Here is a 25,140-nt window from a genome sequence, read left to right as displayed (position 1 = left end):
AGTACATATATATCGATGTGTTCGGTGTAGTAGATGCACAGAGGCTCAGAGTGAATGGATTTTTGTCTATGGCACGGAAATTGATGTGGCTCGTGTGCATAGACATAATATTAGTAAACAGGACTGCGCACATAAACCCAAAAAACGAGACGAGTGAAACAGTTAGTACGGAGGCTGTCTGTCCCTTTCTAACATAGACATAATATAGAAAACAGGACTGCGCACTTTTACCCAAAAAACGAGCCGAGTGAAACAGTTAGTACGGAGGCCGTCTGTCCCTTTCTAATAGGGTGACTATGAGATTAAGCTATGTGAGACAAATCCGAATTTGCTAAGATTGTTAAACACAGATTGGTATTGAAATTTTAACTTACGCAGTTTGTGACCTTAAAATACTAATATAGGCTTTTAATAATTAGCGGGAATTAGCAGTATAAAAGCAGGAAGATTCGAAGTGAAGACTGTTTTATTTTGTATTTTTGCTTCACACATAGACTGCTGAGCCGTTTATGTCGCCTTTCTTCATTTTTTCGGAAGCTATAACAATAGTACAACAGTTTTAAAATCCATCACCCATATTTTGACTCATTACAAGAATTCATGGGCACCCTAGTTGTTTGATTTACGAAAATGTTATTGTAAGCTAACCTGTGGAACGATATATTGCAATCACCATAGGATTCACTTTTACAAGTATAAACGCAACACTTTTTCACCATTTTAATAGTTTAAATTGATTTAATACAAAAAATATAAACAACATTTTAAATGCTGTTTACGCGCCAAGAATGTTCAGGGTTACCGCTAGAAAATAAAAAAAAAGCAAAATAAAAATTTATGTTGTTTATGTTTTAAGACGAACAAATTATTATAACGAATAAATTAATGCGATTTTTATTAATTTGTTGACTTACAATCGTTAAAATAAGATAAAAATATAAGTGATTCAATTGTTTTTTTGGGAAAACAAAACTGTTGATCACAACATTTTTTTATGCTGGCAAGGTGTTAGAAAGGGACAAACGGCCTCCGTTCTAACTATCCCTCTCGGCTCGGATTTGCCTCTGTGTATTATGCAACCAATTTAGTACCTTATTGCGTTGGAATAGAGTTCATTTTCGTAAATATATATTTTGAGCGTGCGCAATCTTGTTTATAGTATACTACATCTATGCTTTCTAATAGGGTGACTATGAAATTAAGCTATGTGAGACAAATCCGAATTTGCTAAGATTAATAAACGCAGATTGGTATTGAAGTTTTAACTTACGCAGTTTGTGACCTTAAGATACTTATAAAGGCTTTTAATAATTAGCGGGAATTAGCAGTATAAAAGCAGGAAGATTCGAAGTGAAGACTGTTTTTTTGTATTTCTACTTCATATACAACATGTAACTTAATTAACGCACATCCTGAAATTAGTTTGTTCAGAATCGTTTACTGAATCGATTTATATCATTTTTAATATAGGTAATTTTTTATCCCAAAAATAATTAAAACTACGGAAATTATTGTCATATTAACCCTATACAGTCAAAACAAATTCAAATAGACCGTAACTCAAAGTAATAAGACTTCGTGTATTGTCGGCTTTTTCCGTAGTTTCGTTATGTTGTGTCGAGTCGAGCGGCGCGCGGCGCGATATTTGCGTGCGTAGTAGTATGACCAAAAAGTTCTCCAAGAATTGGTATAACTAATTTAGTAAATAACAATGCATATACATGTTAAATTAAAAATTCAGTGTATGTATTATGATTATAGCATAATATTCTAATTGGGGTGTGTTGAAAAAAGTCGTGGTGGCCTAGTGGGTAAAGGACCAACCTCTCGAGTATGAGGGCGCGGGTTCGATCCCAGGTCAGGCAAGTACCAATGCAACTTTTCTAAGTTTGTATGTACTTTCTAAGTATATCTTAGACACCATTGGCTGTGTTTCGGATGGCACGTTAAACTGTAGGTCCCGGCTGTCATTGAACATCCTTGGCAGTCGTTACGGGTAGTCAGAAGCCAGTAAGTCTGACACCAGTCTAACCAAGGGGTATCGGGTTGCCCGAGTAACTGGGTTGAGGAGGTCAGATAGGCAGTCGCTTCTTGTAAAGCACTGGTACTCAGCTGAATCCGGTTAGACTGGAAGCCGACCCCAACATGATTGGGAAAAAGGCTCGGAGGATGATTCTAATTGGGGTGTTTGAGGGTGTGCGTTAATTACGTTACATGTTGTATAGACTGCTGAACCATGTATGTCGCCTTTCTTCATTTTTTGGGAAGCTATAATAATAGTACAACAGTTTTAAAATCCATCACCCATATTTTCACTCATTACAAGAATTCATGGGCACCCTAGTTATTGGTTTACGAAAATGTTTTTATTAGCTAACCTGTGGAACGATATATTGCAACCACCATAGGATTCACTTTTACAAGTATAAACGCATCACTTTTTCACCATTTAAATAGTTTAAATTGATTTAAAATAAACAAAATTTTAAATGTTGATTACGCGCTAAGAATGTTTAGGGTTACCGCTAGAAAAAAAAAAAACAAAATAAAAATTTATGTTGTTTATGTTTTAAGAATAATAATTTATATAAATAATTTATTCGTATAATAAATTAATGCGATTTTTATCAATTTGTTGACTTACAATAAAATTGTTAAAATAAGATAAAAATATATGTGATTCAATTGTTTTTTTGGGAAGACAAAACTGTTGATCACAACATTTTTTTATGCTGGCAATGTGTTAGAAAGAGACAAACGGCCTCCGTTCTAACTATCCCTCTCGGCTCGGATTTGCCTCTGTATATTATGCAACCAATTTAATACTTTATTGCGTTGGAATAGAGTTCATTTTCGTAAATATATATTGTGAGCGTGCGCAATCTTGTTTATTATATTACATCTATGCTCGTGTGTGGCTCAGAAATGAAACCCGATTGTTTTTCTGTTTACAGTTTAAATTGACGGTACAGAGGCAGTTCAGAAATGCATTTTAAAACAGGCAACAGATTTTTGCCAGATTTATGATTTATACGCTTATTTTTGAGTGTGTAAGCATTATTAGGGTGGTATTATACTTGAGAAATATTTTAGCCCGATTGTGCTTTTTACTTCTGTTCATATTATTATATTATGGCCTGAAATAGCGTTTAAAGTGCTACGTCACGCAGGGGTACATTTACAGTCTCAGGGTTCAAAGTTTTATCATTGAAATTGTCGATGCTTATAGCGGGAAATTCTAATAAGCTAAATGAACATATTATGTGCAGTCGTGGATATACCTTTGTCTGTTTGTATATTCCCAATTTACTTAAGTCGTTACACTTCTTCCTTCTTTTCATGTACTTCCTTATGTCCTTCCTTATGCACTCCTCTATAAATTCCCTAAAAATAGAGAACACCTAAGATAAGAGCTACCTTGTATACTCTCAATACTTATATGCTTTATTATGTACTCCTCTATAAGACTTCCTCTAGGAACTATCTTATGTGCTCTCTCATGTACTTACTTACTCCCCTTCTAATACTGCTTTAGTTACTACCTTATGTACTAAACTAAACATATGTGCTCCCCGCATAAATCCACTAAATAGAGGTACTATCCGAATGTACTCATCAACCTATTTGAATTCAATGAATGTGAATTTTGAACCATATCATATGGATGTGCCCTTTTTACTTTTGGTAATACGACGACGTAACGACGAACAAAAATAGGAGAGGTTCACAATTCGAATAGGTACAGCTATTTTTTCTTATTGACTGAAACTAATACGGATACAAGTTTATAAAGAAATACCTTTGCATGGAGGCTACTTAGTTTAAGAAACGGTTTATAGCAGCCACGTTGTGTTTTGGTTTACTATGACTACGACCGCATAGTATTTAGTATTGATGAGGTTTTATGAATTTCATAGGTACCTACATTTTTTTACGACGATAAAAATGTCTAAAAATCGTCGTGTTCCGTCGTAGGGCTTTTATGCAGGAACCCGGTAACTCTTTCGAACAATTCGGCAGCCCCGGCTGCCATTAATGTACTTTATATTACAGCGTTTTATTTATTGGAACGGAGGGAAATAAAACAATTATTATATTATCTGGCTGAGGCATTTATTAACATTTATTTTTGTTTTTCAATTTTTTTCTTAATACAACATACATAGTAATTAACAATACATAATAAATAGTCCAAAAGTATATTACGCCTACAAAATAGCGTAGTCGTTATAAGATAATCGCCATATGAGTTGCTGACAATGGCATGTTCTGCGAAATGTCTAGGCAACTCCATGACACGGTTGAAAAGTGAGAATATTCTCAGAGAGAATGACAGTGGAAGGATCATCAAGATTATTAAGCATAACCTCTCTGGAATGTGGAAGTCGATTAACGAGTTGTTGTTCGTAACGCGCTCATGTATAAGCGTGGCGAATATTCTCTCAGAGGCTATTCCATTTTTCATACAAGCTATGCGATGACAACGACCTGTGTGGCCTACCTGAGTGAGCACGAGCGATTCTGCCTCTCGGAGTCAGTTAACATGACAGAGTCCGACAGTACGTCACTGTCCACGGTATATTGTGAGTCAACAAAGTTTCAACGGTACAGTTTGTGCGGTATCAGAGATAGTAAATTGTTTGTCTTTTGGCAAACACAACGCTATGAGAAAATATACATATGTTAATCTCTATCTAGTGGTAATCAATCAAATATGTATCTACAAAAATAGTTGCATTTTTAAATTATAATTCCCTCAAGAAGAACGGCTAATGAAATAATGATTAGATTCGTCCTGTGAAATGACGAAGATTAGGTAACGCAGCAAAATTTCTATGAAAATGTTTTATGTGTATTTTTTAATTGACCAAATAAAGAGTTTTAGTGTAATATTTACCCACTACAAGTGTGACATCTAAAAATATGGTTTTCCAACAGTAAATATCGTCGAAGTACTTTTCCCATTTGACTTGTAAAGATATTTTAGGTAAGGTATACCTTAGGTACGTTATGAGAAATAGATATTTCAATAATATCTAATTTGAACTGAGTTCGGAAGATTTAATGAGCATCATTTTTTCCTTTCCAAAAGAGGCGTAGAAGTACGGTTTTCAGTCGCAACAAACTGCGAATCGTATAAAAGTGTCTAGAAACGATGTGTAAATGTTAGATATAAGTAGGCATTTATTATATTTATTTGACAAGTTGTGCTCATAGATCGTGCTTACATATATTGGAACAATCATTAGATATAAATACAATAAATAGGTATAGTGAGGGGTGCGTCGAAGTAATGGCGAAGACACATATGAGCGGTCTCAGTGACGACGAGAAGCGTCCGACTCGCGACCCGCGGCAGTGCGCCGTGGCCGCGTAGCCGCGTAGCCCCGTAGCCGCGTAGCCGCGTAGTCCTGCGTCTCGGTACGAGTCACCATACTGAGACTGGACTGAACAACACGATTAGCATCCTCATTATTCTACATACACATACAGGTATATATCCATAAAATTGACCAAAATTGCAAAATGTTTCTAAAGTAATAAGGACACAGGAACAAAAATAAGAGCCATTTTGAAACAATACGAGGTTGAATACTTGCAAGGTAACTTTTTCTAATAGACATACAATAAATAAGGTATCCATAGATGTGCAAAGCCTAAACAGTATCTAATCATGATGCGCCTGTATTTAATACAGACTAACGTAACTGTGACGCAGGTATCATACGTACATAATAACTAATACATATATTAAATTAATGTTAATCACATTGATAGGTACATAGTCTATTCCCGAGATCTTGATTTGCATCTTAACCTATAAGTATTTAAAATATCACAATAAATTGCTGTGCACATACGAAACAGGCAAATTTTAGTGCATTTAGATTAATTTTAAAGATAATTATTTTCCGTTCTAATTAGACATGTTGAAGTGAAATAAAAAATATGAATTCACAAAAAGTAAATACAATCATAATATCTATAAATGCCGAGTAGTCTTGGGGTATAGTAAAACTATTTCATGTTTAACTCTAACTCGATAGCAATAATAAATAAATCATAACATTTGGCGGATAACTTATGATATGCTACTTCAATAGAACTGTAATTGTCGCTCCGAATTCATTGACATAACCATTTGACCTCACTGTATCGCTGTAACTGTCCCATCGATCATAATAATTGGTTATGCATTTTTCCAGATGGATTAAAATGGATCGAATTTAAAATATGAAGCCATTCTGTATTACGGTAATTGAATTTTGAATAAAATTTTACTGGATAATATTTTATCATTAATTGACTGGTTAATACTGAATTTTCGATAAGTCTTATATGAGATTAACATCAAAGCAGGTAGCCAGGCATCTATATATTTGTTGATCAATTTTAATACTCCAACAGAATTTGTGTAAATGTCGTGTTAAATGTAAATACCGCTGAGTCTGTTGGCTCAAGAACTCACGTTCTAACAGACTATAGCGGTGTTTACTCAAGTTTTTGTTTATTACGTACTATTAGTTAAAAGGAAACTTCTACGTAAATAAGTATATCCTGCTTCGATGTGCCTCCTAAGTCTCAAATATGACTTATCTTCTGTTTGTTCACATCCACTTTAATATAAGTAATTTAATATCATATACATTTTATAATTTGTCTAATCTACATTTTGCTTATGAATAGAATGCAATAATGATTAATTAATCTTAATTTAATACTTGCGACAAAACTGATTATTCTATTCACTAGCTACACACAGAATATGGGGTGCTAGACATAATTTTATCAAATGTTAATTGGTGCAATATTGACTACTTACTACCAAACGACGTAGACGGAATCTCTATGTGCTACCTTATACACATAATAAATATTCCTAAAGAGTATATAATGTTGACATTTTAAATTATCTCTACTTTATCTGTTTATAATTTTAAAATCTAAAAATAATTCAATAATGGGTCACGTACGCAATGTAGCGTCACCTTCATTATTGAATTATATTTCCTTAATAGCTAGCTAAATGTAGTGGATGTGAACATTGAGCGATCTTTTTCGTTTGACATAGATAAGTAATAAACATAATTGCTCGTTCCATAAAATCAACTTCATTGAAACTGCTTATTAGGTAAAATACTGTGAGTACCAAGTATATTTTTATTCATATTTATGCTACACAAGTTTTCCTATCAATGCGTCGTCATAATGTTCGATTGAATTTATTATATTAATTGAGTATTTTCTTGAGATAATAATTTATGTCAATGAATTCGTGCCATTTGTTACAGGCATTTGGCCTCATTTCGTTTGTCGTTGCAGAACAACGCTTGTTTAACAGAACTAATAATTTATTGGAATAAATGTAACAAGTTATATCTAGGTATTACATAAAATTAACAACACAACATAGTAAATAATAGGAACTGATCAGTGACTAGAATATTTTCATCAAGTGTAATCCCAGACTTGATCGGCATAGGGCAGTAACAATTATATTTTCATCAAGTGTAATCCCAGACTTGATCGGCATAGGGCAGTAACAATTATATTTTTCAGTCGAAATACTAACTTTGTTCTAGCCATATTGAACATATCAGTAACTCATACATAAATTGACTACTAAACATACGATTACTCAAATTAAGGAACAAATAGTATTTATCATAATGGATTATTTTATAACAGTACACAATATAGCTGCCTCTAGTCGAGATTAATTTATGTTAAAATACATAATGCTCTCACATTTATCTTAATAATTATCTTTTGAAAATAATGTACTTAAGTAAATAGTTATCGACAAATCAGGGAAAGTAATAGACAATAGTGCCGCCGACGGCTGAGCACCGCGTGGTACGAGGCGAGCTCGTCGGAGCAGTCGTCGATTGCATATAGGCCGACTAATTAAATAAATATCAAATAATTCATTAGGTATCTATCTATATACAACATATTTTAAATTTTCTCTTATATACTTTACAACCCTCATTATAATAAGGAATGTCATAACTTAATGTAGAGTAAATACATAAAGTGAATAAATATTTTAACAAATCGACAAACATTTACGTCTTGCCAAATGAAGAACTATTCTAAAATATTTATGTATATGTTCTACTGTCTAACAATGTTGACTACCAGTCTCACATTTTAGTTCAATAAGTGCTAGAAGGTATGAAATACTTGGAAAATAAATCAGCTGCGGAGAAGTTAAATTGGGACGAAACCAGATCGTATCACTGCTTTCCTTCCTCCAGTGGGTAGCGCGCACCAGCACGCATCGCGTTCGGCTGTCTCGATTGTCGCAGTCGGAAACCTTACACTACACTTTAAGTGGTCATGTTTTGGCATAGGCTGCACCACTACTTGATATGTTTCATTACGTCCAACGCATGTACGAGTTATGACTGGTTGCGCCCGAATACTATTCCTGGGAGTTCGCAGCTTTCACTGATCGCATATAAGCACGGGGGCCAATCGATCGTATATTTTACATGAGGTCCGTGTAGCACTGGCGGAGTATTAGAGCACTAGGGGGTCAGGGTCCGGGAGGGGTGCCGTCCTTAGCGGCCGCGCGCCCACCGCAGCAGCGCGTCGGCCAGGACATCCAGGTGGGCCTTTGTCTGCAAACAAAAGGGGTGTTAGTCTCCCACTACTACAATCTAATGACTCTTTAAATACAGTCAATAATGAAAATGTTTCACACTCGTCGCTTCAGCATTGGGTGCTATTAGTTAACCAAACGACGTGTCCATTCATTCACCCGGACACTAATTTATCTTGATCGGGACACTAACGGCGGCCTCTCCAATTAATTATTTATCCTAATATGGGAATTACTTCCGACTCCAGGGTTGCTTCCTACGGCTTATACACAAAGATATATACTCGCTTGGGTTTATTTTAGTGCAAAAACTGTGTTTTAATACTGAAAACTGGCCATTCAGAAATGGTGTTTTACATGGCGTTATTTTTAAGTTTATCCCAAAAAGTTCACTGGAAAATAACTTTTAGCTAAGCTAGCTTTTAGCTTGTATTTTTAAGGCACCGTTGATAGTGAATAAACTGTACTATAACTAATATAAGTATGTATAGAATCACCGTTTTATAGAACATGCAGGCCTGTCGGTCTTCATCCTCGCCGCTGGGGCAGTCGATGAAGCCGTCACACAGCACATGATCGTCAATGCAGCGGTAGCGCCCTTGCCGGTCGGGCGTGGGGCACGCGAACCGCTCCATGCCGTCCGCGGCCGGTGGACATTCTGAAAACAAAGCGTCTTTTGTACTTGCCGGATCGAGTGAAACAACACAAGATTGGAAATTTCTTTCAAATAGAGGGCAACACACGGATTGGATTATTTTACTATCTGATTTGTTCTCTATGAACTACACTTAATTGCGGAGCAGTCGTTTCACACAAATATCTAACCCAGGATAATCAAGCTCTGCATACATATTCAAATTTTAAACGTAATTTTCCACGAACAGTATGACAAATTACTTATCTATTGTGTAACATAAACATTCTTCATTAATAATTAAACATGCTACAAAGCTATTATTACCCATCGGGTAATAATAGCTTTGTAGCACGTACGGTACCCATTCGTTTCATTTGGGTTTCGTGAGGCCATAGACAAAAATTGTACCTGTCTATAACGGTTTGAATGTTAATAGTCATTACTTGAGCTGGGGCCCGATTCTCCTAATTTTACTTAAGCGACCTTCGATTGACGTTCGACTCGATTCGACTGAGACCCAATCCCGACTCGATTACTATTGAAGCGGTTGTGGCATTCCGCTATTTTTTCTTTGAAATAAACGTTTTTATCCTTTTCTGTCATTCAATAATGAATCATTTTGTCTGCAAATGATTTATGATTGCAAAATGATTGTACAGCAAACTACCGTATATACCAAAATCATCAAAATAGCAGACCAATCGCACACCAATCAAATGTCAATCGAATACGATTGGTCTTTTATTAGTAGCAGAATGCCCGATATGGTTAAAACTGCTATTACAATCATATTGCGATTCGATTTCTATTCGATTTTGACATTATTAATTTAGGAGAATCGGGGCCCAGAGGGTAGTGAACTTTGACCTCCGTTGTAAACCAAGTCACTTTTGACTTTGGGTTCTTTGTTCTTTTATGAATTGTGCTCCGAAGTCCGTCTCTTGGAAAGGTTTAATGAGCTGTACTAACATAGTACACAGGATACTATGTTATGAGGGTGAAGTATTTAATGTTTATGTTTATTTATCACTCGGATAAAGAGCTGTTATGATGGAACTTGAGCTTAATTTCTTGATTTACAATATTATTGCATGAAAAGGTTTTTTTTTAATATTCAATCATAAGTACTCTAAGCATAAAAAGCTTTACTATTATTTAGTTATACATTAAAAGTGCATTTTCTTTAAAGTCGTGGTGGCCTAGTGGGTAAAGAACCAACCTTTCGAGTATGAGGGTGTGGGTTCGATTCCAGGGTCAGGCAAGTACCAATGCAACTTTTCTAAGTTTGTATGTACTTTCTAAGGATACTTAGACACCAATGGCTGATAAAAAGGTGAAGGAAAACATCTTGAGGAAACCTGGACTATAAAGTCTGAAATCACCAACCCGCATTGAGCAAGCGTGGTGATTAATGCTCAATCCTTCTCCATGTGAGAGGAGGCCTGTGCCCAGCAGTGGGACGATAAAAAGGCTGTAACAACAGCATTTTCTTTATATGGGGGCAAATTCTGGAAATCTTATCAGACTGCAAGATTTTCTATTACAAAACTCAATTTTAACTTAAAGTACTTCATCTTCTTTTCTTTTTGTTTTCAACCAGAAATAACAACATTCTATTTTCAAAGATTCTAAGGTTTTATCTCACTTTGTAACGAGGGAGGAAAAACATCGCGAGTAAACCCCCACGTATGTAATAAATTCTTATAAGTCTGATAGTCTTAAGGAGCGCGATAGGTTACATACATAGCAACGCTGTGCTTGCAAGGGATTAAAGCGAACATTTTATCTCCCACAGTAAAATTCTACTAAGTACTTACGTACACAGAAAACATCAAATAAAATTCTGATATTATTTGACCGACAAAGTTAAATTAAGTTTCCTTGATATTTACCTATCTAACTTTTTATTGGCGTAGGACAAAATATTACATCATGATATTTAGATGACCTTTTTATGACGCACTTTGTAGACCTATAACGTGTACTCAAAGATATATTATATGATAAAATATAAGTAATTACATGAAAAGTCGACGAACGCGTTAGTGGTACGATACATCAAAAATATAATATTCTCATCCATTCGGTTGCATTAAGTGAGTGGGGCTTTGGTGTTTCCCGGAGAGGTTGTAAGTTTCGGTCAGTTAAGCGTACGATATTCGGAAAGTCGGCGAGTAAACTGTTTGCTTACACAGACTGTGACGGCAGGCCACTCTCTCGCGAGCGTCTATTTTTAGCAACGCCGGGGTGTGTGCGGCCCGTGGCTCGATTGCGCGCGCCCTCTATACACCTCTACCCTTAGACTCTATCTATTCACTTTGTGGGAGGCAGTGACGACGTCTTGTGCATTCGTAAGCAGTATCGGGACTGTTCGCCGAATTAAACTTTACGGTTATCAAAACCTTGTGTTGGGACTATTTTTATGTAAATTTATTCTTGCACATATTTCTTACATTTTTAAATATTGAATATAAAAATAAAAAACATTTAAAAATATAAAAAAATAGGTTGCCACCGATATCGGGCACAGGGTCCAAGGTACCGGTGGTTAGGGTCCCAGAGACAGAAACCTCCTCACAATACGTGCCGTATCAAGGAGTACTGCCTTCTGAATCAGTCCCTTGATCCAGCCGCCCAACGAGAGCCTCCTGAGGTGTTCGTCGAGGCTCTTGGCTATTAAACCATTGGCCGTAACGACGATCGGCACAATAACAGCCGTGTCGACACTCCACATGGCGACAACCTCGTGCGCTAAGTCGAGATACTTTATTTGTTTCTCTTTCTGTGCTTTCATGCGGAACGGCGACATCGATTATCATCGCGCGGCGCGCTAATCGATCTATCACCACTATATCAGGCTTATTGGCTACAATAGTACTGTCAGTGATGATAGATCGATCCCAGTACAACGTGATATGGTCCTTTTCGAGAACTGGGTCGGGCGCATACCTGTAGTACGGTACCTCAAGGTCTACAAGGTTGTATTGCAGAGCAAGCTGCTGGTGGATGATCTTGGCCACTTGGTTATGTCTGTGCAAATATTCACCATTAGCCAAACGAGAACAACCAGATATAATATGTCTGATAGACTCACCCGGATGGTGACATGCCCGACATATGTCAACCGTCCCGTCTTTCACGATATATCTCCGGTAGTTATTCGTAAGGATAACTTCGTCTTATGTAATTTTATTGTTATTAAACTAAGACAAAACAATCGAATAAAGTGCTTTTTTAACAGTTGTTATTTTATAGTTTTTAATCAAATGTTATTGTATGTAATGTAATGTGTTATCTATATCTATACATATAATAAATCTGTAAAAAAACTGTGTCTGTACATTGAATATATTAAAAAAAAATAATTGGGTGGGGTTAAGAAACAGTAATGGAGCACAAATCCAAAAAAAAAATTCTGTCTGTTTGTCTGTATGTCTGTATGTCTGTATGTCTGTTTGTTTGTACACGCTAATCTTCTGAACTTCTGAACGGATTTCAATGATTTTTCTTTGTTGTATTAGTATTAAGCCTGGTCAACATATAAGCTATAATTTATCTTCGAAACTTGAAGACCTGATGCAGAACTCCAACAGACCAATAAAACTATAAGAGATACAAATATGGTGCCGTGGCAAAAATTGTTTCATTTGATGAGCATTTTCAGCTGAGATAATAAATTTTAAGATCTGGAACACCTGATGTGGAACCCCAAGAGCCCAGCTTCTCTGTACCATATACAGGTATGACGTTTTAGCAAAAGTTGTTCAATTTGATAAGCACTTTCTATTGACTTATACAAATTGAAGATCTAAAACACCTGATGTGGAACTCCAGGGGCCCAGCTAGACTACAGCATATAGAGGTATGACGTTTAAGCAAAAGTTAATCAATCTGATAAGCACTCTCTGTTGACTTATAAAAATTGAAGATGTAAAACACCTGATGTGGAACTCCAGGAGCCCTGCTAGACTATATGAAGCAAATGAAGATATGACGTTTTAGCAAAAGTGGTTCAATCTGATAAGCACTCTCTATTGACGTATAAACATCGAAGATCTGGAACACCTGATGTGGAACTTCAAGAGCAATACTACACTTGAAATGTATAGAAATGAATGTTATGAAATAGGTACGGTGAATAAAAAAAAACCGGTCAAGTGTGAGTCGGGCTCGCGCACCGAGGGTTCCGTACAAATCCTGTATAGATAAATTAGAACAATCACAGTATTCACAGTTATGGTAATTTCGTGAGAGTCAAAATAGTTAATATTTTTTACCTTGTTACCTTGTGTTACCTTGTAAAAGTTGTTTTACTAAAGTTATTTATTTACATGTTGTAGTCATCATTCAGAAATCTGATTGAAAATAACTAATTATATCTGGTCATTGGGCATATCTGACCCGCTTTGCAAAAAGTGGCGGACACGAATGAAAGTAGTTTCATTCAATATCAATATTTTATTAAAATTCCATGGAGAAGAATGTACAGGATCGTTTGAAGATCATAAAAAACAAGCAGTTTTTTGGATTGTACGGGTCACAATGACAGTTTTTATTGTTAAAATACTTTTCAAAAAGAAGGAAGACCTCAATTCGGATGACCAGGACCTCATGAGGATCTGGAGACCTCGAGAAATCGAGGGCAACTCTCGAATATTGTAGGCACGCATCAAGTCAAAACCAGACATGCGGGTGTATTTTTGAGGGAATTGCGAAACGGTGAAGTTTTGGAGCTGATTTGAATATGGAGACCAAAGAGTATCGAGGGAACTCCTGAGCAGTATGCTGCAATTACCACGTATTTCCTTATAAAGAAATAATTACTCGTATCCATCCCATTTGGTCGTTTAAATTCACCATTGAAATGGGGAAAATAATTGATGTTTAAACCTGATTTTCTCTAGATTCCCATGGCTCACGTTGATGCGACCAACGCCATAGTACATCAGAGCCTTATATCATTATACTATGCTATATTTTGTTCGTGTCCGCCGTGGGTATGGTTTCCATACTAAGGTGCCCAATGACCTTTGAATGATTTAGAATTTTTCACAGTTTAGAGGCAATTAGATTTAAGAAGTGTTTGATATGAATTTCAACTTTAATATCTCTACGCGTTCATGTGCAAAAAAGGTAGGTAGTAAGTTTATAAATAATAAAAAAATATTTTATGTCATGTAAGCAAAAATAATATTTTATGTAACTTCAAATTTATCATTTTCGCAATTTTTCCTTTATCTGTACTATATAACGTTGCTTCGTGCCGAATTTCAAGATTCTGAGTTCACAGGAAGTACCTTGTAGGTTTTGATTCCCTAGCGTGTGACGGAAATTCGTCTAAGGTGTCGGTATAACTGCTGTATCTTTTGATCGCGTTAACTTAGAAGTTTGATTTTTTCACTTCTTAAAGGGACAATAGACCTTGGTATTTGGTATAAATTTCAATTTGATACCTTTATTCGTTCGTGAGAAATAAGGTAGTAAGTTTCATTTTATTAAAATATTTTTATTATATTATATAACTAAAAAAATGTGATTTTCGCAATTTTTCCTATATTTGCATTATATGACAATGCTTCATGCCAAATTTCAAGATTGTGAGTTTACGGGAAGTATCCTGTAGGTTTTGATTCCTTTGCGAGTGTCGAAAGTTTGTTGAAAATTTCGACATAATCGGCTGTATCTTTTGATTGGCTTGGCTTAGAAGTTTGATATTGTCACAGCTTAAAGGGACAACAGACCTGAGTATTTCATGTGAATTTCAGCTTGATACGTCCACGCGTTCTTGAGATAAAGGGTCTTGACAGACAGACAGACAGACAGACAGACAGACAGACGGACAACAAAGTGATCCTATAAGGGTTCCGTTTTTTCCTTTTGAGGTACGGAACCCTAAAAAGTAATTAAGTAGTCCGTCTTTTAGATAACCCTAAAATAATGGACACGCATTTTTCTTTTCTGTCTCTCACCCAAGGACAATCCCCGGTGGACGTCGTTAAAAAAAAGACAATCCCCGGTTCTGTGCTAAACTATTGCTAACTATTTAGGAAAACTACTTGGGCTATTGTGATGGGATGTTAGTGGATGACAATGTATTAGGTACATGTAAAAACGGCAGGTGGAGACTCGCCACCTCACTTACTGGGCCCCCGGGAACCAGTCACTGAATAGCAACAAGAGGGCAACAGGGACATGAGCGGCTGAAGGGTGAGGATACCTCGACGGACTTTAAACGCAGATTACGCGCTCCCTGTGCTTACCATGAGGCCTAACATAACCTACCCTACGAGCAGGGTTACTAATCCTGCTCTAGCAACTCCACTCTGGACGGCCAAGCCATGTCATGGTTCACTCCGACCGGCCGGCTACTCCCCGTCATCAGCCTCAGATGTCTTGCGGTGCCTGTATCTCATTATTATTGTCGTTATTATCTCAAGAGCCTTTGTCCCAATTATGTTAGGGTCGACTTCCAGTCACGATGCAACTGAGTACCAGTATTTTACAAGAAGGGACTGCCTATCTGACCTCCACAACCCGGTTACCCGCTCAACCCAACACCCCTTGGTAAGACTTACTGGCTTCTGACTACCCATAACGACTGCCAAGAATGTTCAATGGCAGTCGGAACCTACAGTTTAACATCCCCTACAAATAACGGTCATTGGTATCCAAAATATACGTAGAAAGTACATACGAACTTAGAAAAGTTGCATTGGCAGGCACTTGCCAGACCTGGAATCAAAGACGCACGCTCATACTTGAGAGATTGGTTCTCTACCCACTAAACCACCACGAATTCCACTAAGTCACCACGACTTTGTCATCTATTTAATGTTTTTTTACGTAATAATACGTGTAATATTTTTGCACACACAACTTAAATGCGGTCTAATTAGAATCACTACTTTTATCCCTATGGTCACGTCTATTGCGACTATTCAGATCTTTGATTTTGCTGACCCCGTAGTCGCTGGCATAAGGGACAGGATCCGCGTACGAAGTCGCGGGCAGAAGCTAGTATGAAATAAAAAGATATAATTAATCTTATTTAAAAGTATCTAGCTTAATCAGAAAGTTTGTGTAATTGATTTCGTAAGGCATTATTTATCACTTCTTAGATTCGGCCATAGTATATCTAATTATATTCTTATATTTAGCATCAAGAACCAGGATAACCTAATTTGTATTTGCGGTGTCGTTTCTATAACGTGCGTAGGACGACAAGCAACTGATACATTAATGTTTTTCTCTTGTATGAAAAGAAAATAAAGAACTAATTATATGATTAGCGGAGTTTTTCTTCGAAAAGATAACAAAGCGTGGACTAAAGAAAAAATATACATGTTTGTTTTCAATTAGAAAGAATAGAAATATATGAAAGAAAATGTAGGATTATTTTATGTTTGTACTCAAATTATTTTTAATCAACCTTTATAATATCAAAGTATTTATTTTATGAGAAACTTGTCGAAAAGGATAATAAAAAAGCAGACCTGAAAAACCTAGCGGCAAAGGGTACTGTCACATATAAAAAATTATAAACCACTTGACATATGGATACCGTATTATTTAAAACATGTTACGTATGTATGTAACTAAACATGGTAGATTCCTACATGTGTACCTAAACTAGCACACAAAACAAGATTGCCTGGCTATAAAGAAGGACTATTTTAACTCAGGGGAAGGCGTATATTTCGTACGTAGGTACTACTGGTACTTTGTTAAGGTACTCTGCGCTTTATTTTCGAACTTTGTCCTTTAAAAGTACCTACTAGTTGCTTTATTTACCTAGATCGCAATTGTCAACGTGTTTTTGTTTTTTTGAAACATAAAACAATGTTCTGAGTGAGAAAATTCTTAGAACACAAAACATTTCTACCAGAGCCAGCTAATTTGTTGTTCACCCAAACAAAATACATATATCTTGCTAGAAATATACGCATTTGAATAATGAAAATTGTGATATGTGTACATAAGTGAAGATAGTAGTTACATATTTTATGTAAAAGGATAAGTCGGTGTACTAAAATAATAATGATGTAGGCAAGTTTTCAAGAAGCCGAAAGACATAAAATTTTCTACGAAATTGAAGAAGTAGATTGCTAAAAGTTAAACTCGACTAGCATCCAAAGACGTGCTGTACGAAACATTATTTTCAAAAATTATATTTTCATTGCATCCCTGCTTTATAGGCGAGGAAAAGTCCCTTAGCGTCATTTCATCAAATAGTAGACCGTAGTTCTATAAAAAGGGTACTGTACGCGACTGTAAAAGTAAAGTTACGTGCTCGCGTAAAGCTGACATCAAGTATTCACGGCGATGGCAGATACAAGTCACCTCCGGGATATAAATACGCCTTTTAAGACCTCGCACTTTTGAAATATCTGTCATTTGTAACGCATTATAACGTTTAGCTATTTGAAGATTCACACCTTAGTCGGCTGGCGATTTGATGCCTTATATTTATTGGTTGAGCTTTTTACGTTTTATTTTTTATTGAATAGTGTATACTAAAATTACAATTGAATAAAAGGGTATTTACGTGTTGACTTGATGAAATACTTTTTTATAAATGTAGATGGTTTGATCACAGAGGTGTCTCTTTGATGAGATTCGTCTAAGACAGTTCAATATTTCAATGAGAACTTTCAGTATTTTCTGTTTAACTTTCTACAGACTCATGTAGGTCAAACAGACAATAAAAATAGAGAGTACGTTACGGAGCTTTCAGAAGCAGGAATAAAATATTTTTACGGCAGTAAACGCTAATCAAGTGATATTCACACTGCCACAAGGACCCTTAATGCGCTGCTACATTCTAGAATGTATTCTGAATAACTCGCGTGATGTGTTACACTAACGTGATAACGTTTATTTTACGGAAATCCCGATGAGAATTCTTTTCCGAGTAATCTTTTGAGCAATACAGAAGTAGTTAAATTACCTGTTCCAGTTATTTGCCTCAAATATTTATAATACAGAAACAGAAACCATATTTTCCGTCGCACATATTTTCACAGAAAATTAAAGCTAATTTTAAGTGTAGTTTCAAAAATATACGACGAAAGTTATTTAGTTTCATTCCGGGAAAATCTACCATAATGCGTGTGTAGCACGCATCGGTTTCTTTATTAAACTTAATCGTCCATAAAAAGAAACTACTACGAGTTTGTAGGTTACTTACTATTAACATTTCCGCAAATTAAAAACAAAGTAAATTCTGTGGTTTGGCCAACTTCTCTTATCGAGATTGTCGTAAAAGGAAAACAGTTTCCATCTGTCCGCTGATTGTACGAAATTGTCAACATCTCTATGTAGCGTTACTTGTCTTTGATAAAATGTTCTTTTGAGTAGGAAGTACTTATTACTATTAGATGTGCTTTAGAAATCCCACGCGTTTATTCAGTCGGTGACCCCAAAGTTGTGGACTACCTGTTTACTTATGTACCTGCCTACATAATTTTATTATCAAACACTCATAACTAACAGAGAAATGAAATAGATGTTATTGAATGGAGGAGGTATCTTCTATTACGTTAACGTTGTGTACATTATGGAAAATAAACAAGTGAAAGATCAACTCCATAATACATTGCGGCGAATAAATAAAGAAATAACAAGGCTGTACATATGTTATTGTGGATAAAAAAAAGATAAAATTATTAAGAAACAGTAAAAAAAAACACAGTTATCACTTAGTTATGGAGTGACGTAAGCAAAGAGTACTTGCTAGTCCACATCTCGTTAATCTACGGAATTTACGCCTTTTCCAGAGACTAGACGACATATTTTATTAGCTTACAAATACTTATTGGAAAAGTTGTTTTTGTGCAGAAACCCACCATATTTTATTACGAGCTCGGACGTATAGTGTATAAATGTCTCATATACATAAACTGCTTACTTATAAAAACGGACAGCGATTACTTAAAGCGGCACCAAGTTGGTACATACGTCAGAGGCGTGGGTGTTATCTCGTATTACTCATGATAGTGATCGCGGAATCGAGTATGCAGCAGACTTTTCGGCGTCGAATACGTCATCGGTCGTTACCACACTATCGAATGACTTTCATTCGAAAAGTGTTAGTACATAAATGTCCAACTGCCTTTAGTTATGACAATAACATTGTTTGCGTCGGTTCAGTCCACGATAGTTCAGAAATGGTAAACATCCTCAATACCAAAGTAGAAACGAAATAAGGATTATATATTTTTTTCTTTAACTGTGCTTACAGTCGAAGTATTTTATGTATTCCTTGCAAGTTAGCGCTCGGGCATCACGTGCTATAACTTGGATTTAAAGCTTCGTTCTTGGACTTCGGTTGGATTTAACTCAAACTTCACAGAAGTGATCGGATTCGTTTTATTTGTTTCGAGTTTAGTACTTCATGTAATAAAGAAAACTTTTAGTGAGAAGGTACAACGACCACTCTGACTTGCTCGCCCTATCCGCAGCATTTCTAGTAAAACGTGGGACTTTTATTAGTAGTACGGAATAATAAGCTGCCCAGCTAGCTAATAAATAAATACCCCGCCAACAATGTCAAATGAAAATAAGTGTTTTCTTTCCCAAAGAAAACATCAGTGGTTTTATTTCAATCAAGTGAGAGTAGCGATGTACGTCTAGCTATGCTATTGTGGCCATCGATGGGCTGCTAAGACCCTTTCAGCTGATAAATATTAACAAGACGTCGCAGTACGTGCCTCAATTGTTAACGAGGCTTGTAGCCAATCCTCCACTCTATCATTCTCCGCACACGAGGGTTAAGTCAGCAGCCGCCGCATAAAGGTACATCTTTCTATTACACATATTAAAGTACATGTAAAGCTACCCGGATTTACATGTTACCGGTGAGACGGTGAGCATTACGCATTAGCATGCAAGCTCTGTATAAGCCGCGGTATTTTAAGTACGTGTATGCTTCCTTATGAACTCATTCAAGAATTTCTGCAGGAATTTAGGTGCATACGCTGATTATTAAAAAATAGTGTGTCCAATAAGCTTCTAGTAAAATATAAGATGTTTTATGTTTGTGTTAGAATAATGATTGTAATTTTGTAAAATAGTTCTTGAAAACTGCACTTGGCGTAGCGGCGACTGCTACGTAAGCGCTACGCGGCGTAGGCGGGAGAACCGAATTGCGTAGCAGTATTGCTACGTGGGCAGCTCATGGTTGAAGCTCTCCAGTCACAAGCAACTTCATAGTCACTCTAAGTAGAATACTCGGACTCATTTATTGCTATGATAAATTATCTACCCACACCAAGTTTATTGTTGTCAATACCTAGAAACCTGAAGTAATATTACAGTTATAGATTAAAGAAAACACGATCTTCTACAAGACAAAAAGTTTTCAAGTAACAAAGTATATCGATCAGTGACAAATAAAATACTTGTTGTTAACTTTACAGTTTTAGTTTCAGGTTGAGAAAAAGTTTCAGATTTACGAGATATTATATTTAGTTTGTATCCATCGTTGGAATTTTAATCGTTCTGAAGATGCGGTCACGTGAAAAGTTGTATCCTTTTTTGTATTACTGAGTAAATCTTGTGATAAAAATAGGCAGATAGTGTTGATTTATTATTTGATAGAGTTTATTTTTTGTTGTACTAACCTGATATGAGTCCTAGTTACTTGGAATAAATGCTTTATTATTATTATAAATCAAATCAAATCAAATCATTTATTCATTTATCAAAGTTCACATGTATGTCTCTTCCAGACCTCGGGACTATAGAGTCCCGGATTTTTGGGAGGCGAACGTGGGGCCGAAGCCAGCACGCTGAAGCCCTTTTGAGACAACTTTAATGAAATGGTGACACAAAACCGACGATTATCCCTGTATACACTATAGAAATGTACCCAAGGACAATCCCCGGTTCTGTGCTAAACTATTGCTAACTATGGATGGAAACTACTTGGGCTATTGTTATGGGATGCTAATGGACTAGGAATGGGGAAACTACGGGAACTATGGCACCTGCCGATGACAATGTATTAAATACATGTTAAAATGGCAGGTGGAGACTCGCCAACTCACTTACTGGGCCCCCGGGAATCAGTCACTGAAAAGCAACAAGAGGGCAACAGGGACATGAGCGGCTGAGAAGGGTGAGGATACCTCGGCGGACTTTAAACGCAGATCACGCGCTCCCTGTGGGTCCAGCATCACCGGCCCACTCGCCACTTACCACGAGGCACCTACCCTCCGAGCAGGACTAACCTTGCTCTAGCGACTCCACTCTGACCGGCCGATGAAGGCAAGCCAAGAGGCGGGAGACCTATCCCCCGTCATGCTTCACTCCGGCAAGCCGGAGATGGGGGACAGTATACTCTCCCTGGAGCACTCGGATATATAGCCCCGCGGGGTCGCTACTCCCCGTCATCCGCCTCAGATGCCCTTATTATAGAGATTCACGCTTGGTCGTAAGTCGGGTGTCCTTGTGGCCGCAATCTTGATGTAGGTACGAAGGAACGAGATCGTGGCCGTGACATCTCCTAACGCAAACATTGATCATAGCTTGTTTGCGTCAGGGGTCTAATTTTTACTAAGTATTTGAATAATTTGTGCAGTATGATCTACACAAATGTAAATGCATTTCCAGCGTAAAAGCTACTCATTAGATGTCATTTATCATCGACATGTCAGCATTGTTATTTGTTTAACGCATAAGATGAAGTGTGCTTTGTTTATATGTTCAGCAATGGAATTCACTGTTCTATAAAGAATTAAAAAAATGCACTATTTTAATTTGTTTGTAAAATAATGTGACAAAGTAGATGTAACCCCAACCTCCACACACTTTGACAATACTATAAATAACAGCAAAGTTAATTAACATTTGTGTTAAGTGGAAGTAGTCCTTGAATCCGTTTTTAAGCGAATTTAATTTAATACCCTCGGAACAGCCTAATTTTAATTCGTTTAAAAATATTTGCTTAGCCAATTGATTCGACCTTAACATTAAGTAGACCTTTATCTCAACGGAAACTCAATATTTGTTTACTAAACGTTCCATCGTTTTCCTTTAATTTGTATCACATTTCATAGAACCTACATAACAACGAACGATAAGGAAGTCGGTTAAAAAATAATACAGCTCAAATGTCTCTTGCTTTTGTTAAAGACTGTGTAGCTTTATGATATTTTTATAAGTTCGAATGAAAATATTATTTTATTTTGCTATTACGTTTTATTATCGTTGTAGTTGTTGAGTTATGATCAAGACTTACTACTACTCGAATGGGTGGGCGTCGAGCGGAGGTTGCAAACCCATTAATCATACTACGATACTTTATTGCTTCAATGGGGCGCCGATATAGGACCGTTCAATGTAGCTGAATGGGGCGAGCGGGCCGCTCACGTCGCGCCTATCCAGATACACTATTCCGTTTTTGCCTCGCATTTAGCAGGCCGAAACTTCAAAGGCTATTGAATGACGTCACTATACGTTTGAACTCTCTCTTGAATTATATTCAAAATCGCTAAATTATGTGTGCTTAGTATGCTTTTATTGTGTGTTGAAATATAGTCTTCAGAGTTTCTTTTCATTTACTTACATCTGCTTATAAATATAAACAACGATATGTTCAAATGTTACGTGAACTTTAATTAGCTTCATCGCATTTTATAGGTTAGATATACAGTCATACAAGATTACGGGGGCGATGTAAAGTAGAACAGAACACATCCCATGTGTTTAGTTAACGTAGTCTTAGTTAACTGTACCAGGAGCGTGGGCTTGCTACCCGCAGCACTTGGCACATTTCGAGACCCCCAGTATAAAGCATGAAACGGTAATGATATGAATTCAAGTTATTTCACTTTTAACTACTTATTTTTCCATTAAGTTCCAACTCATTTTCTAGGAAGCGTAGGTTTATTCAGAATTCAGCTACAGGCTGTATAAATAAGAATCTTTTATACAATTGTGAACGATATTTAAAGGAAATTGGTTTTGTCACCATCTTTAGAATTAGGCGGGACGTAACTGAAAGTAAATCCGTCTCATGATTGAAATACCAAATGATTTTGGAAGTTGTATTGATTATATTATTTCTTTGACTCCAACAATGCTGCGTGTATACTCGAATTGCGTGTGATTACGCCAAATATAGACGCAGTAAATATGGTGTCCGAAACGACATCGATCGGCGAGCTTGGTACTAAATTATGTAGCTTCCTTACTACCACTTGGGGATATTTATAACAGCATCGATGAGCGGGTTGAAGGGTCATGTTAAAAATATAAAGGTCACGCTTATTTTAATACTGCACGTTAAACATCTGCTATAAACTGTTAGAGTTTATAATAACAATTTGTGTTGCGACGTCGTATGTTCTTACGTAAGGGTAATTATACTCGTATGTGCATGAGCGTAGGTATTTTGGTAAGTTATTTTTACTTTATTTAACAACAATTTTCTTCTAGAAGGTCAGTGAAAACTGCTATGTGAATAAATTAAAGGCGCTGTAGCAACAATGGATTAATTCAGGCAGTCCACGAGTAGCACGAATTATATTTAGATCAGGCCTACGATTGTCAATACATAGTATAAAACAAAGTCGCTTTCGCTGTATGTCCGTATGTATGCTTAGATCTTTAAAACTACGCAACGGATTTTGATGCGGTTTTTTTTAATAGATAGAGTGATTCTTAAGGAAGGTTTGTATGTATAATAAATGCATAATATAGTAGAGAAACACTGATAAATTTAAAGATTTCTAATGTGATGTCGTAAATAAGCACGTTTTTTTGCGCTTATATTGCAAACGCTGGCTGAACCCTACGAGATAGACCAAAATAATGTACTACAGTATTGTTCACCTTAAAAAGTTCAACAAAAAAGTCCGCGATGGTATATGTCTATCTCTTAGGGATAACCCAGCATAACCATTTTTATTCTTTACTAAAAAATGGTTATTTACGAAGTGATTTTAAACAATACAGCATTAATCCTTATCCAATTAAGTACCTTTAATAAATTGTGCATTTATTATAGATCAATATGCTTTTTACAGCATGTAATTTAAGTGAATATTACCGAAGATATTACAAATTTAAAATGCAGGGTCGTAGTTGTTTGCGCCGGGCGGCGCGTGCCTATAAATAGCGCGTCGATGGCCGCGCTTCGCCTTATAGCACTTTATGATTTGCTGCACCCGTGCGAAGCCGGGGCGGGTCGCTAGTTTCTTATAAATGTCTAACATTAGGGTACGGAAACATTAGTACGGTGAGGAGACTCAACTCTTTGTTTTTACTTAATTGCCAAGTAGGGTTGTTTTTTGCATGTAGGTTGGTATCTGTGTGTATGCGTGTAACTGTAATATTCTTTATTACCTCTGATAACCCCATAACTACCTTCGAAACGATCGAATGGATTATGACATTCAGCATTTGTTCCTGTTTATAGATGGTTTTCCATCATCATAAGGATTAAAAAATGGTATTTCATTCTATGAATTTTAGTAGTACCCACTGAGTGCACACCGCAAACTCTTACCTCCCCACTCAGAGACATTTAATGGTTACTTAAGCCATTCCTTAGTGAAGGATTTGTATGACATTCCGTCACTAAGGAGTGACTTAAGTAATCATTAAATGTCTCTGAGTGGGGAGGTTAGTCAGCCGATATTTTTGTTTAGTTTCAGCTCATAAATCCGAATGGAAATTAATAGTAGTAGTGGTAGTAGGCACATAACAACGATCACGTATTTGGCCAGTATCAGAGCGACTAAAAACTTTGATTGGAATCAAGATGAAAAAAAGGACAACTTTCAGGTTAGCTGTCGGGTATAAAGCACGCCTAAAGCAGAGTGTTTCAATAGGATAGCGAAAATTAAAAAAAAATAACAGCTGGATTAGTTAGTGTTCCATCGAATAGCTG

The 25,140-nt window shown here is 36.4% G+C and overlaps 1 protein-coding gene across 1 annotated transcript in view; it reads right to left on the bottom strand.

Moving 5' to 3' along the window:
• Positions 1 to 4,088: 4,088 nt before the first annotated feature.
• Jeb (jelly belly) overlaps positions 4,089 to 25,140 on the bottom strand; it is a 79,005-nt gene continuing 57,953 nt past the window's right edge. The window contains exons 3-4 of the mRNA XM_049847430.2: positions 9,106 to 9,266; positions 4,089 to 8,627 (exon numbers count right to left, since the gene is read on the bottom strand). Of these exons, the coding sequence (XP_049703387.1) occupies positions 8,568 to 8,627; positions 9,106 to 9,266 (221 nt within the window). The 3' untranslated portion in view covers positions 4,089 to 8,567. The remainder of the gene's footprint in view (positions 8,628 to 9,105; positions 9,267 to 25,140) is intronic.

The sequence above is a fragment of the Helicoverpa armigera genome, chromosome 7, assembly GCF_030705265.1.
Source record: "Helicoverpa armigera isolate CAAS_96S chromosome 7, ASM3070526v1, whole genome shotgun sequence".
NCBI classification, from domain to species: Eukaryota; Metazoa; Arthropoda; class Insecta; order Lepidoptera; family Noctuidae; genus Helicoverpa; species Helicoverpa armigera.
This window is presented reverse-complemented; position numbering and strand designations above follow the sequence as displayed.